This window comes from Miniopterus natalensis, chromosome 16, assembly GCF_054644295.1.
Source record: "Miniopterus natalensis isolate mMinNat1 chromosome 16, mMinNat1.hap1, whole genome shotgun sequence".
Classification (NCBI taxonomy): Eukaryota; Metazoa; Chordata; class Mammalia; order Chiroptera; family Miniopteridae; genus Miniopterus; species Miniopterus natalensis.
In genome coordinates this window covers 42,506,176-42,519,912 of record NC_142096.1, presented here as the reverse complement: position 1 = coordinate 42,519,912, position 13,737 = coordinate 42,506,176, and the positions used below count along the sequence as shown (strand labels likewise).

At 60.5% G+C, this 13,737-nt stretch overlaps 1 protein-coding gene across 1 annotated transcript; it reads left to right on the top strand.

Moving 5' to 3' along the window:
* The first annotated feature begins 10,306 nt into the window (after positions 1-10,306).
* Positions 10,307-13,090, top strand: GPR20 (G protein-coupled receptor 20). The gene has a single exon (XM_016207792.2). It carries the CDS (start codon positions 10,307-10,309, stop codon positions 11,384-11,386), a length of 1,080 nt encoding a protein of 359 aa, XP_016063278.2. The 3' UTR covers positions 11,387-13,090.
* Positions 13,091-13,737: the final 647 nt, after the last annotated feature.

The window sequence follows — 13,737 nt, the reverse complement described above, 5'->3', positions numbered from 1 at the left end:
AGGTGGACAGGGTTGTGCAGACGACACAGCAGTTGCTGCTGTGTCCCTGCATGGAGGATGCCCCCTGGCTGCCCCTGCCCCAGTCCAGGGTCATCAAGGCAGTGCAGTCGGCAGAGCTCGGGAGGCCGGGGGCGCCCTGTGGGACCTGCTACACAGACAGACACAGACAGACATGGCTATGCCGGTCCCACGGGGTGTTCTGAAATAGAAAGCGGGTCCTGAGGCCCTGCGGGGGACGTGGCTGACTCTTGACCTGGGTGGGCCAGTCTGGCTCTGCAGAGAGATCCACAGCCCAGCTGGCCCTGGGCAGCTTTTGGTGGCTGGCCCAGCCTCTAGGACTTGGGCAGTCAGCTGCCTCAAGACAGGGGCCTGGACCTGGAAAAACCTCAAACCCTATACTCTCTGCCCTGAGCTAGGGTATGGGGTCCTCTCCACCATTCCTGGGGGGTGGGTTCCCAAGGCTTCTGGAGGGAAAGAGGCCTGGCCCAGCAGGGCAATTTCAGGGCCCTTCCAGAACATGGGGATGGGGAAGAGCGGGCATCTGGCAGCCCACTGCCTCCTCACTCACTTATCAAAAATTCTGCCCCAGCTGAGCCTCACCCTTGTTTTTCCAGAAACCCCCTCCCTGTTGTGGTCTCAGCAGGAGCTCCCACCTGGGCTGTACCTCCATCTGCTGGGAAGAGAATTCCTGCACAATGTCCCACAGAGACTCAGGCCTCAGTATTTCCTGGGAGGAGGGGATAGGCCTGTTGTCCCCACCTCCAGCATGTGTGAGTGGTTCGGCTGGGCTCAAACCCAGGGCTGCCCAAGGGCCCCACCACTCCCAGCCTTCCAACCCCTTCATCCAGACACACAGGGTCACTTCTCCCCAGCAGAGAAGGGTCCCACCCACCCTAGACCACGTGGGCCCTGCCAGGGATTCCAGAGTGCAAAAGGGGACACATGGCCACTGACCCCTCAGGAGGGCCCCAAGGGGCCTTCTCACCCACCCAACCCCAGCTGCCACCTGTTCTTCAGGTCACCGAGGCCTGGGAGTTCCCCATACTCCTTCCGGTGGCCTGAGTCCTCCCACAGAGCTGGCCTGCACCCCCACCCAGGAGGGCCCCTGGGCCAGCCTCACCCTGGGCAGACAATAAGACACATAGCCAGGGTCCCGGTGCTGTTTACACCCTCCAGTAGCACCGAGATGAGGGCCACTCTGGAGGATAGATGAGGTCTGGAGCTACAGGCACCAGGAGGGTGACAGGACCCGCCTGGCTGTCACAGAGTGTCCCCTGCCTCCCCCTCAGCTCCCACACGGTTGTTCTGCTGCTATTTGTGGCTTGATCCTCAGAACGGCAGACTTCGGTCCTCTGTGAGACCTGGAGACAGAATTCCAGTTCTAGCCGTGAGGGTGGGGGCTTCTGTGGGCTCACAGAGGGCTCTCCACCAGGCTGGACAATCCTGCCCTAAACTGCTCCAGACAGACCCACTAGAAAGGGTCCCAACCCATGACCCAGATACAGGCAGCCTGGCCCAGCCAGGCTGTGGAGGTGACAAGGGTGAAACTGTCCCTGTGCACTTGTCTCCACTGAGGGCCATAGAAGGGTCATTCCCCCACCCCCACCTCTGGGTCCTAAGAGAAGAGCCTCCCTAGGGGAGGGGTCCTGGGAGCCCACCCTGGCTGTCACCCAGCTCCCCAGACACTCCGACTGGCATCTGTGGTCTCCTGTAGGAACTCCCTGGGACTTCTTTGGAAACCAGCCTGTGTGAGGCCCCACCATGGCCCTCAGAGGTGGGCAGGAGGCCTGGCTGGCCCTGCCTGTGACTCAGCGGCCGTCTCCAGCTCATAAAATTTGAGCCTTCACTGGCTCAGGCCTCCTGCCCCCGCCACATCCCGGCCAACATGGAATCCACACTCCCCCAGCAAGCCCCTGGGTGACTCTGCCTTGCCAGCCAGGAGTCAGTGCTGGCCTGGGGCAGGGGCCTTCATGGGCCAGAGGCCCCCACACTTCTCAGGTCTCAGTTTCCCCTTCTGGGATAAATACAACAGTGTTCGAAGGAGATAATGACAGCCTGTGGGCTCAGGCCTGCATTAGCGGGGAGCCTGCATTAGTGGGTGAGGCAAAGAAGCTGCTTCAGGCACCACCTTCTCCCAGAATCCTCAGTGGCTCCCCACTGCCCTCAGGACCAAGTTCACCATTCTTTCACCCAGAGGGGCAGCTAAAATGCAGTGTACCATCTCCTGCTCATTGCTCATCCCTGCCCTCCACTCCTAGGACCCCTGGTGCAGTTCCTGCTGCCCAGATGGCCTCTGTCTGCCCTCCCTTTCCTCTGCCCATCCAGGCCACCTGCCTCCTGTTACCCAGCCTCTGCCTCTAGCTGTGCAGCGACCTCCAGGAGCCCTCCCCACAACGCCCCTGCCCGGCAGGCTGGGCCAGGCCTGGGCACCTCTGCATCCTCCTGTTGGTGGCACTGCAGCCCTGTCCCTCACCATTGTGAGATCTCAGAGGCCAGGGGCTTCGGTGGGGCAGCTGTCCCTGTGTCCCCAGTGCCTAGCAAGGCCAGCTCAGTAGGTGCTCAGAGAATTAAAGTGTGTGCGTGAGCGTGAGCACAGGGACCAGTGACTAATGAGGCACCTTGACCTCACCCCAGCCACCCTCACTCAGACCTGAAGCCCTGACCCACCAGGGCTGGCCACCAGCCTCCACCCTGGTCAGTGTTTCTGTCAAGGGAGGGATATCCCTCCCAGAGCCACTGCTGGGTCAGGCCTCAGCTACTGAGATTTATGATCTGCTGCCCCCTGTCAGGTCCAGGTCTTTCCCACACAAACACCCCCACATGTCCCTGCAGAGCCGCTAGCACTCACAGAGGTTACACCAGGTCGTGCACGGTCCTAGGCTTTTGCCGGACCCACAAACACACTCAGGCATGTATGTGCCCCTGTGAAGCCGCATCCATCTGAGGGACACACACCAGTGGGCACAGAGGCCCAGACACTGTTTGTGAGGGCCCTCGGGCACACACTGGCACACCCAGGCCAAAAGATGCAAAACACAGAACCAGGAGAGCAACGTGGGGCAGCCACGACAGATCTCTGTCCCTTCCAGGCAGAGAACTGGGTCTGTGTGTGCTCCCACCTCCCTCAGCACTCAGCGTGCCCGCTGCGCTCTCCTGGGCCCCTGCAGCCTCCACAGACCGGGCACTCGCGGGACAGAGAGCTAGGCATGCAGCTGCCATCCCTCCCTGCTGTCCCCCTCCCCGTCCTGGGTGGTGCAGCTTTGGCTCCACCCCTCGGTGCCTCAGTTTCCTCCTCTGCCAGGCTGGGCTGTGGACTCTGCAGTCCCTAACTCCTCCCCCCAAGGCCCTGGAACCCAGCTCCTCTAGGGAAACGTGGGGGGAGGTAGGGAGAAAAGGAGCTGCCCCGCCCCCGCCCCGCCCCCACCCCGCCCCCACCTCTGCTGCTTTTGCCCAAAAGGAGACCCTGGCGCCGGCCTGACGTCAGGCCCCAGAAAGGCAGTCTGGGCGGCCTGACCGAGAGGCCGCAGAGCTGCCAAGGGAGGCTCGGAGAGCACCGGCCCAGTCTCCAGCCACCGGCTGGGCGAAGGTGAGGTGAGTCCCGGAGGGCTGGCCTGGCCTCAAGAGCTGGTCAGTGCCCGTGTCTTCACCCCCCAGGCAAGCAGCCAGAGGCCAGAGGGGCTTTGAGGTCCTGCCCTGCAGGAGCCACTGTAGAGATGGGAAAACTGAGCCCCCACAGGGAGGATGGCTAAAGAGGGCCAGGCTGGGAACAGAGAGGGGAGGGAGAGCTCCCAAGGGCTTGGGGGTGTCCCTCCTGCCCGAGCACTACCTGTGCTGCTGAGCCCCCAAAGCCCTTCTCTGGATTTCATTCATTCATTCAGCATGCCCACTGATCATCTGCTGGGTGCCCAAAGTTGGGCCTTGATTGCCCACTTGTCAAGGCACTAACATGGGGGACCCCAGAAGCACTTGATGAGCTCTGGGACCTTGGCCACCACCTTCCCCCAGGCTCAGACACGGCTGGGGATAGAGGGGTTTGTGAGGACAGACTTCAAGCAGGGCACACCCCCTGAGGAGGGCCAGCCCAGCCATTCCACAGCTCAGGGTCTTACCTCCAGCCCCACCCTTTTCCAACCCATTTAGGGGTGGGGAAACTGAGGCCCAGACCCACCTGCCCACCCCCAGCGTGGACTTCGGAGCTGGTTGCCCCTGCCTGGTTCTTGCTGGCAGTAACTACCCTGTGAGAAGGAGCACGGTCCCGAGGGGGCGGGCAGGCGGGTTGGGAACTGGCCTGTGGCCAGGGTGGTGGGAGGGGCAGACAAGGAGCAGCTGTGCAACCTCGCGCAGGACTGGGAATGGAAGGGATGGACAGGATGGAAGGGAGGTGGCGCTCACAGCCCTCAGACCGGCCACTGAACTGCCCACTCATTACCATATCCTTCTGCCAACGTGTGGTCACTCCCAGCCAGAGGGGCACTCAGGGCCACCTCCCCTGCAGGGGCTTCTGGGCTGTGTAACCTGGTTCAGCTGCTGCCCCTGGACCTCCCATTTCTTCTCTGCACAGCAGGCCATGGTAAACTTTTCGTGGCACCACAGGCAGGAGAGTCCACGGGGCAGAGGTCAAACTCCAGCTCCCCCACCCCTAGTTGGGTGACTCAGACATGCTTCAGTTTTCTCAAAGGCAAAATGGGGCTGGTAACACCAACTTGGGGGTATCTTGGGAGGAGTCAGTGAGACCCTAGAAGGGGACATTTCAGAGACCAGCACATTAATTATGGGGTTACAGCTCTGCCCCCATGAAAGGGTGTCCAGGGCACCGGGAGGTCAGGGGGGCTAAGGGAGGATGGTGTGGGGTAGTCACTGTGGGTGCAAGGGACCTTCAGCAGATGACACAGGCAGAGATGGCATGCCAGGCAGAGGGAACAGCATATGCAAAGGCTGAGAGTGCTGGCCTGAGGACCTGGGTGGAGAAGGCTGAGGCAGGGGCCAGGCAGGCACAGCCTGGGACCCTGTCTGGCTGCCTCCAGAGAGGCTGCATTAGGGGAGGGGGGAGGCACTGCAGCAGTTGCCTCAAGGGCTGAGCCAGGGTGGCAGCGAAGGCTGTCTAAGCACCCACAGGACCCCCATATGCAGTGACACTGTGCTGCCCTTCCCAAAGAAACTTGCATTTCATCAGGTGGTGGAAAGTGAGGCCGGGTCAGGCGTGGTGGAGCCCAGGTGCCCTCTGACAGCACCCCACCCATGCCCATGAGTGACCCCTCTCCCAGAGCTGGGTGGAGGGAGCCCTAGCTGGGAAGGAGCCTAGATTCTCTTTGGCACCGCCCAGGAGCTGCTGGGTGACCCAGAGCCAGCCTGGTCCCTCAGGGGGCCTTGGTAAGGGCCTGGTCATCCCTGGTAGAACCACAGGTGATATTCTAAAGCCGATGCCATGAAACCAAAAATAAGCAGGCAAAGAAGCAGCAGACGGTCCCCCTAATAATGGCTCTTTTGGCCCTGGAATGTCATCTTGCTGGGGTGTGGGCACACCGGGTACTGTGTGCCTGAGAATCTCCTTGTGCACAACAAACCCCAGGTCCAAAGATGCCCACCCAAACTGGTCCCACCCCTGCCTGGGCCTGGGAGCAGGTGGACCTGGCTTTGATTCCCAGCTCCACCAGTTTTACGCTGTGTGACTCACCCCTCTGGGCCTCCACTTCCTCGTCTATGAAACCCTGGACTGCTATGTGGTTGCAGTGTCCACCACAGCAGAGGCTCCGAGCACCTTGGTCAGGGAAAAGCTGGGCCTGTCCTTCACACCTGCCCCTCCCAGGTGTGCTGGCAGCCACCTGTTGCCCCATGAGACCAAGCTTCACTGCGGTCCCATATGTGATAGGGTGGGAGGTAGCCAGGCTCCAAGATTGGCATCTCCTCAACAGCTGGGCACCCACAGAGAACACACAGGGACAGGGGGTGGGGTGGGAGGGTTCAAAAGGACACACACCTCCTTACCTGCCAAGGAGGGGAGGTCAGCATGGCCCAGGTCCCCCATGGGGTCTTGGTCTTCTGTTGCTGGGGACAAGCAGGGACCCAGCTAGCTGTGAGTGGAGGCAGTGGGGCACACAGCCCCCCATTAGTTGGTGTGGCCATAAGGCTGGACAGAGAGGGAGCCCCAGGAGTGGACAGGGTCAAGTGACTTGGGGAAAGATGCTCATTCCTCCTCTTTGGGAAGATTCCCTGGATTTGAGCCTTCACAAAGGCTCTGAGAAGTCCTGCACTGCACACGTTGGATGTCCAGGCCTCTCCCCAGAAATGGGCAGGTAGACCCAGGCAGTGCCTCATTCAGGCAGGGAAACTAGGAGCCTCCAGCACTGTTGTTATTATTATGAGCCTTGTATGGGGCATCTGGCATTTCTCACTCCCTCAGGGACCTCCAGCCACTCTGCCAGATTTCATTCACTGGTTTGCTCACTTATTCATTCAACAAACATGATTCCCAGCATCACAGGAGAAGAAGCTGAGGCTCTGAGACTTGAACCAAGCACTATTAATGGCTGGTGAAGAGTAACAAGCCTCCCAGGCCTGGATGGTTGTCCTGGTGCAATTTCCAGGCCCTGAGCCCAGCACTGTGCTGCACACCACAAGGGCATGGGCCCTGCCCACTGAGCTCCACCAGCTGGCCCCAGCTTCAGGGTCTGCTGCACCTCAGCCAGGCCCCGGGCATCTTCCAGAAAGGGGGAAGGGACGGGGCTGTGCCTTCCCTTCAAACTGGCTCCCAGGACAGGGCCATGCCTCCCCAAAGGGAAACACTAGTGACCGCATTCATTTAGCAGACGAAAGCAAGGCTCACTGACCTGGCCAAGGTCCTGGGGCAAGGGAGTAGCAGAGCAGACTTGAACGTGGCTTCCAGGACTCCTGTGCTTGCTCACTGGTGGAGGCCCATCTGAGGGCCAGGTCTGTGTCTGCCCCTCAGACTGAGTGGGTGGGCCCTGGCCAGGCTGTCCACACAGAGGAACAAAACTTTCTCTTCTCCTCCCATTACAGACTATGTTTAGAAGCCGAACAGGAAGAGCACATAGGGAGTGGGTGCCCAGTGCACTGCCAGCAGAGAGGTTGTGTCCTGGGTGCCCACCTGCCCCCTCAGGCTGTGGGTTCACCCCAGGCAGACCTGGGTTCAAGTCCTGACGGAGAAGGCCTGGAGGCCGAACCGGAGGGTTACAATTATGCAGCCCCAGCTGATGCCACGGGCCCTCTGGGAAACTGCAGGAAGAAGGTGTTACAGCTACATCACTTACAAGCAGGGAGACTGAGGCTCAGAGGGAGCCCAAGCCCGCACCTCTGCTGGTTAATGCTCTAACCCTCCCCACAATGCCCAGCACCTGGCCATTGCCAGCCATGACATCCCCACAACTTCTCGTGGGAGCATGGGTATGCTGAGAATGTGGAAGGGACCAGGGCCCTCTGCTGAGGGGTCAGGGCCCCCAGAAGGGTACATGCATGACCAAGCAGATTCAAGGGTTGAGGGGGGAGCCATCCCACGGGGTGTCACAGAGTAGAAACCGGAGAAGTGGTGAGAAACTAAGGTCCAGAGAAAAAATGACCTTCCTGAGGCCATTTGGGGGGAGACAGGAGGCTCAACCCAGACACTCCCAGCCCGTCTCCTTCCCTGCCCCAGGAGGGGAGGGCAGAGTAGGGTGTGCATGGCTGTCAGCTGGCCACCTGCCCCAAAGGCCCAGCTTCCTGGGCAAAGCTCAGTCTCACCCTCTGAGCTCCTCATCCTTCAAAGGAAAAAGTGTGGCAAGTAGGTGCCCCAGAAAGAGGGGTTGTTGAACAATTAGATCAGGATATATCACTGTGAGGTGGAAGAACGGGTCTGCTGGGGTGAGGGAACAGAGACAGAGATAGCCGGACTCTGCAGAGAGAGCGAGAGAGCGGGGAAGAGCTGGTGGGAGTGGAAAGTCAGAGGTGGGGGCCCAGGTTGAGGCCAGGATCAGGGCTTAGAATGTGACCTGGGATCAAGGCTCAGAGTGTGGCCTGGGTTGGCTCTCAGTGTGATAGAAATCCAAACTCATTGTGTCACTGAGATCAGGGTTCAGAGTGTGACAGGCAGGGATTGAGACTCATTGTATTACTGGTCTGGGGGTTCAGAGTGTGACCAGGGTCGGGGCTCAGTGTGACAGCTATCAAGGTTCATCATGTTACTGAGACTGTGACTCAGTGTGTGTGACTGGGGTTGGGGCTCAGGACGTGGCTGAGATCAGGGTCAGGTTTGTTTGGGATCAGGGTTCAGACTTGGAGCTAGGACCCAGCATGTGCTTGGCTGGCATCACTCTCCTCACCTGTATGGCCTCCAGGCTGTCCTGCTCATGTCCCCACCCTGCTGCCCTGGCTGGGACCCCGGTACCTTGAGGGAGTTGCTGGCCAGCATGCAAGGCTGGCCCTGGGGAGTTTCCTGGGGGCATCTCCTAGGGGAAGCACCCTGTGAAGTTTATTATTTGTCTCTGACTGTGACGACAGCCTAGTGCAGGCAAGTGAAAACTAAAAAGCATGTGGGAGTCCAAAAACTTTGCCCTCCGTCCCCTGGGCCAGCTCCCAGCTCCTGGGGTCTTTCCTCCCTTATTTTTTAAGGCATGGTTTTCTCATAGTAAAGGAGGGACACATTGGGAGGCATCCCTCTCTTCCCAGGGCCTTCTGTCCTCCACACCTCCCACCAGAAGACAAAGCCCATAGCCCTGAGGCACCAGATCTCCAGCCCACAGGCCCACAAAAGGTCTTTCCCTGCCCAGACGTCCCTCACACTCCCAGTCTCCCGAGCTACAGCTATTGACCCTGTTAGGAGCCAGGGGTACCAGGCAGAGGGCAGCCCACCTGGAGGACCCTGTGAACCAAGGTCTGGGCCTGAGTGTGCTGAGGATGGCTGGAGGGGCCAGGCACAGGCCTAGGCAGTGGCCTCAGGCGGCAGAGGTGGAGGCTTAGCTGGGTGACCTGAGGCAGGTGCTGGGATGGAGGTGTCCTGTTCTGCCAGGCCTCCCTGCAGGCCAGCTTGGAACCTGAGCCTCAGCCCGTGAGGGCTCCTCTCCTGTGCCCACCCCACCACGCTGGGCATTCGGGTCCCCACCCCTAGCAGGCCAGACTGAGTTCTCACTCCTTAAGGTGCAAGCTGCCAGAGGGAGGCCTTTGCAGGAGAGGTGGGCAGCATCAGCCTGTTCACAGTGCCTCGCTTCCTCCAGGCACTAGGAGAGAGGAGGGTCTTCCCTCCCCTGCAGATGGGGGAGGGCACACTGCACCCCTGGCTGTCCACATGCCTGCCCCTCCTCCCTGCTTCTCCCCAAAGCCTTCTCCTTTCCCCTGAAAAAGCCAAGAATGTCCTTATTTGGAGGATTAGCCCTCCGGGTGGGGCTGGGGGCCGTTAACCCTTCATTTATAAATAAAGAGATAAATCTCCAAAAGTTAAACAACTCTGCAGGAACATAAACAGAGGGGGCAGCCCCAGCCCAGCCCCCCACCTGCCCCCACCAACTTGTCTGGGCCACCAGGCATGGACAGCATTTACGTAACTCACACCCACTCAGGCCCCGCGGCTGCTGGGACCAGGATCCAGCTCTGGCCCGTGAACCAGCCTGTGTGTGCCTCCAACACAACCAGGTGCTTTCCTCTCGGGGCTGGGAGGGAATGGGGGCACCTAGAGGGAATGAGAACCATCCCTGCCCCTTGGGAACGGTCTCTTATGAGGACCCTCATACAGGCCGTTGATCTGGTGCCAGCGTTGGAGGAGGTGAGAACAGATGGGTGGCCTGGAGGACAGGGGCTGTGCCTCGTGAGCGTGGGGTCAGCTGGGTGCGGTGAGCATCCCGGTGGAGTGAACACTGGTTTCTCTGGCACCAACCATGTGCTGGGTGCTGCTGGGCACAGTTAATCCTCCCACAGCTCCTCAATCCCAACTGTATAAATTAGGACACAGGCACAGAGAGGCTAAGTGACTTGCCCAAAGTTGCGCAGGGCAGGGGAGGAGACGGAATTGGAGCTGGGCTCCAACACCGCACACTTGGCCTGCCCTCTTAGCTGTGCCACACCCATCACCCTTGTCTTCCCGTGCCGGCGGTGGCCCTGGAAGGTGGGGGCTTTGACCCCCTGGTATGGGCGGAGCAGGCTCAGAGCCTTGGGCGAAGCTCCACACGGGCGGGTGCAGGCCGGGGAGCAGCGGGAGGCACCGCGGGGCGCCGGGCCGGGCCGGAGGGCGGGAATGTCGCGAGCTCCGGAGCAGACGGCCCCGGCCGCCAGGGTGACGCCGTCTCTTTCCCCCAGGCCTGCGGTGGCCCGGCTGGCTGCCGTCATGCCCTCCGACTCTCCCTCGGCGCCCCCGACGGTGGCGACTCCCAACGCCACAGAGGCCGCGGCGCGGGCCAACCTCAGCGCGCCCGAGGGGCCCCTGTTCCACCTGTTCGCGGCGCTGGACGAGGAGCTGCACGCCGCCTTCCCGGGCCTGTGGCTGGCGCTGGCAGCCGTGCACGGCCTCATCTGCCTGGTGGGGCTGGTGCTCAACGGGCTGGCGCTGTACGTCTTCTGCTGCCGCACCCGGGCCGCCACGCCCTCGGTCATATACACCATCAACCTGGTGGTGACCGACCTGCTGGTGGACCTGTCCCTGCCCACGCGCTTCGCCGTCTTCTACAGCACGCGGGGCTGCCTGCGCTGCGCCTTCCCGCACGTCTTCGGCTACTTCCTCAACATGCACTGCTCCATCCTCTTCCTCACCTGCATCTGCGTGGACCGGTACCTGGCCATTGTGCAGCCCGAGGGCTCCCGCCGCTGGCGCCAGCCAGCCTGTGCCCGGGCCGTGTGCGCCCTCGTGTGGCTGGTGGCTGGCGCCGTGACGCTGTCCGTGCTGGGCGTGACGGCCGGCGCTGGGCCCTGCTGCCACGTCCTCGCGCTGACCGTGCTGGAGTTCCTGCTGCCCCTTCTGGTCATCAGCGTGTTCACGGGCCGCATCGTGTGCGCGCTGTCGCGGCCGGGACTGCTGCGCCAGGGCCACCAACGCCGTGTGCGGGCCATGCAGCTGCTGCTCACCGTGCTCGTCATCTTCCTCGTCTGCTTCACGCCCTTCCACGCCCGTCAGGTGGCCGTGGCGCTGTGGCCAGACATCCCGCACCGCACCAGTCTCGTGGTCTACCACGTAGCCGTGACCCTCAGCAGCCTCAACAGCTGCATGGACCCTATCGTCTACTGCTTTGTCACCAGTGGCTTCCAGGCCACTGTCCGTGGCCTCTTCCGCCGGCATGGAACAGAGCCTGAGCCTGGCGCTGGCGATGTGGTCAGCATGCGCAAGAGCTCCAGGGGCTCGGGCCACCGTCACATTCTCAGTGCCGGCCCTTGTGCCCTTACGCATGCCCTGACCAATGGGCCGGAGGCATAGTCAGCAGGGCCCAGCAAGGAGGCCAAAGGTCGGGTCTGGGCTAAGCACCCCACGTCAGGGCCAGCTCTGCCTTGTGGCAAGTCGGTTTCACCTTGATCGATTGGCTATGTCTGCCCAGGGCACAGCATGGAGATTCTAAGGCCGCTGTGCCCTGGTTGATTAGCAATGTCTGCCATGGCTCCAGATGTGGTGTGGGGCTCTGAATGCTGCCTATTTGCTATCCCTAGAGTATATATTGTGTTCATTGAAAATTGAGCGGGGTAGCCAGGAACTCCTTCTTGCCTGGGCCATTCCATCCCCAGGAGGTTCTCAGAAAAAGGGACAAAAATTTTTTAGGTACTGGGGATTCCAAGAGAGTTAAAAAGCCAACCTGGAGAGGTCACCTCCCCACCTCTCTTCATTCTCCACTTCTGCATCCCTCCCCCAAAGAGACAGAAGAACAAGCACAGAAAGGAAACGTCAGGGGACACAGCATTACATGAATGACATGAGGGTTCATGTCTGTGTGGGACCCTCACCCGAGGTGTCCATGATTTGCATGGTAAGACCACATGACACCCCGAGGGAGCTTTACTCTGAACCAGCACTTGGATATCTGGGTTGATGCTTGAACCTGCAACAACCTCACAAAAGAGGCTATTTTCTGCCCATCTGCGGTGCAGGAGAGGTTAAGCAGCAAGTACAGTGCCACAGCTGGGAATGGCCAGGTGCAAACCAAAACCCAGTCCCGCTTCCTCCAACACCCAGTGCTTGCCCCATGGAGGCTGCTCAAACCTTCCCAAAGCCCCCACCCGAGGGATATGGTCCCAAAGGCCCTACCTGCTGCCCCTGCTGGTGTGGCTCAGGTCAATGGGCATGGCCCTGGGCACCCAGAGGTTGCCGGCTTGATCCCGGTCAGGGCCCGTGCCCGGGTTCCGGGCTCAATCCCCCGTAGGGGGCGTGCAGGAGGCAGTCGATCAATGTTACTCACTCACATCGCTGTTTCTTTCTTCTCCCTTCCTCTTTCTCTGAAAATCAACAAACTATTCTTTACAAAAACAGACCCTGCCTACTGTCCCAGGAGGAGAGAAGGGCTCTTGGCCCCATCCTATGGATGAGAAAACCAAGAGCAAAGACACATAAGACTCAGATGCAGGCCTCCCGGCCTCAGGTTGCCTTCTTCACACACAGCCCTTTGTTCTCCGCTGGGGCAGAGGGGCTCTGACCAGCTGCTCTCACCTGGCCCATCTTGTCTCTCTCCTTTCCTGGGGAGGGAGTATTTCTCTGGCTTGAGCTTCTGATCACCTTCTCTGACCTTCTAGTCCCCTGTGCACCAGGTCTGCTATCCCACCATCCAACCTGGGTTTCTTAGGGACTGCAAGACCCTTGGGGTAGCCTTCTACCATTCAAGCTTGAGAGGGTGGCCACCTGTCTTCTGGGGCCAGGGCAGGAACTGGGGGCTTACCTCACACTTTTGAGAACTCAGTCTGATGGCCCCCATGAAGAACTCTCACTAAGTGGACCTCAGTTTCCCCATCTCCACTCCTCTCCTTGGCCTGGCAACTGGAGGGGTAGGGGCTGGGGGCTGGGCCCCACACTCCCACAAATGCTTGCTCTTTCCTTCTGAGCCCCAGAAGTCAGACCAGGGAGCAAGGTCTCTGCATCCCCCTCCTCATGGCCTCCCTTCTGGATTTTCCAAAAGCCCAAGTGATGTGAGTGGCATGTGTGTTTATATCTGATGTAAACAATCTCCTCTACGAGAAGACTTCGTCCTAAATTAAACCTGTTTACTCCCTTTGTGCCCTCGATTCAGCTGGTGGCAGGGGTCCCCGAGGGACACTGAACCAGGTGGTAGCCTGTGCATGACCCCTGCACTCACTGTCCTGTGGACAGGCAGGCTCCAGGAAAGCTCCCACCAGGTGATGGGTTCGTGGTTTTGCCATCAGTGACCGGAGGTTTAGGGGCCGTGAGCTGCCACTCTGAAGGGCAGAGGCTGGAGGGGTGCAGGTGGCAGGCTCGTGGGCAGTGTGGGCACAGTTGTTGGCGCAGGGGCGCAGACCAGCTGAGTGAGTCCTTGCTGCATCCCGGTCCCAACTCCACCTGCCCAGGGAGAAGGGCAGCCGGAATGCCTGCGGTGCCCTCCTATCCCCAAGGTCCGGGAGAGGGAGGAGGCGGGTCAGTGAGCTGACGCCCCCAGGAGAGGGAGGGGCTTACAAAGTGGCCCTGAGCTGTCCCTTTCTCTGAGGTCAGGTATGTCATTTCCATTTCACAAATGGGGAAACCGAGGCCCCGGGCATCTGGCTCCCAGCTCCCAGTTCCTGCCCACACACCGGGTCTCCGTCCTCCCGGGGAGGCGGGGGTGGGCGGGCGTT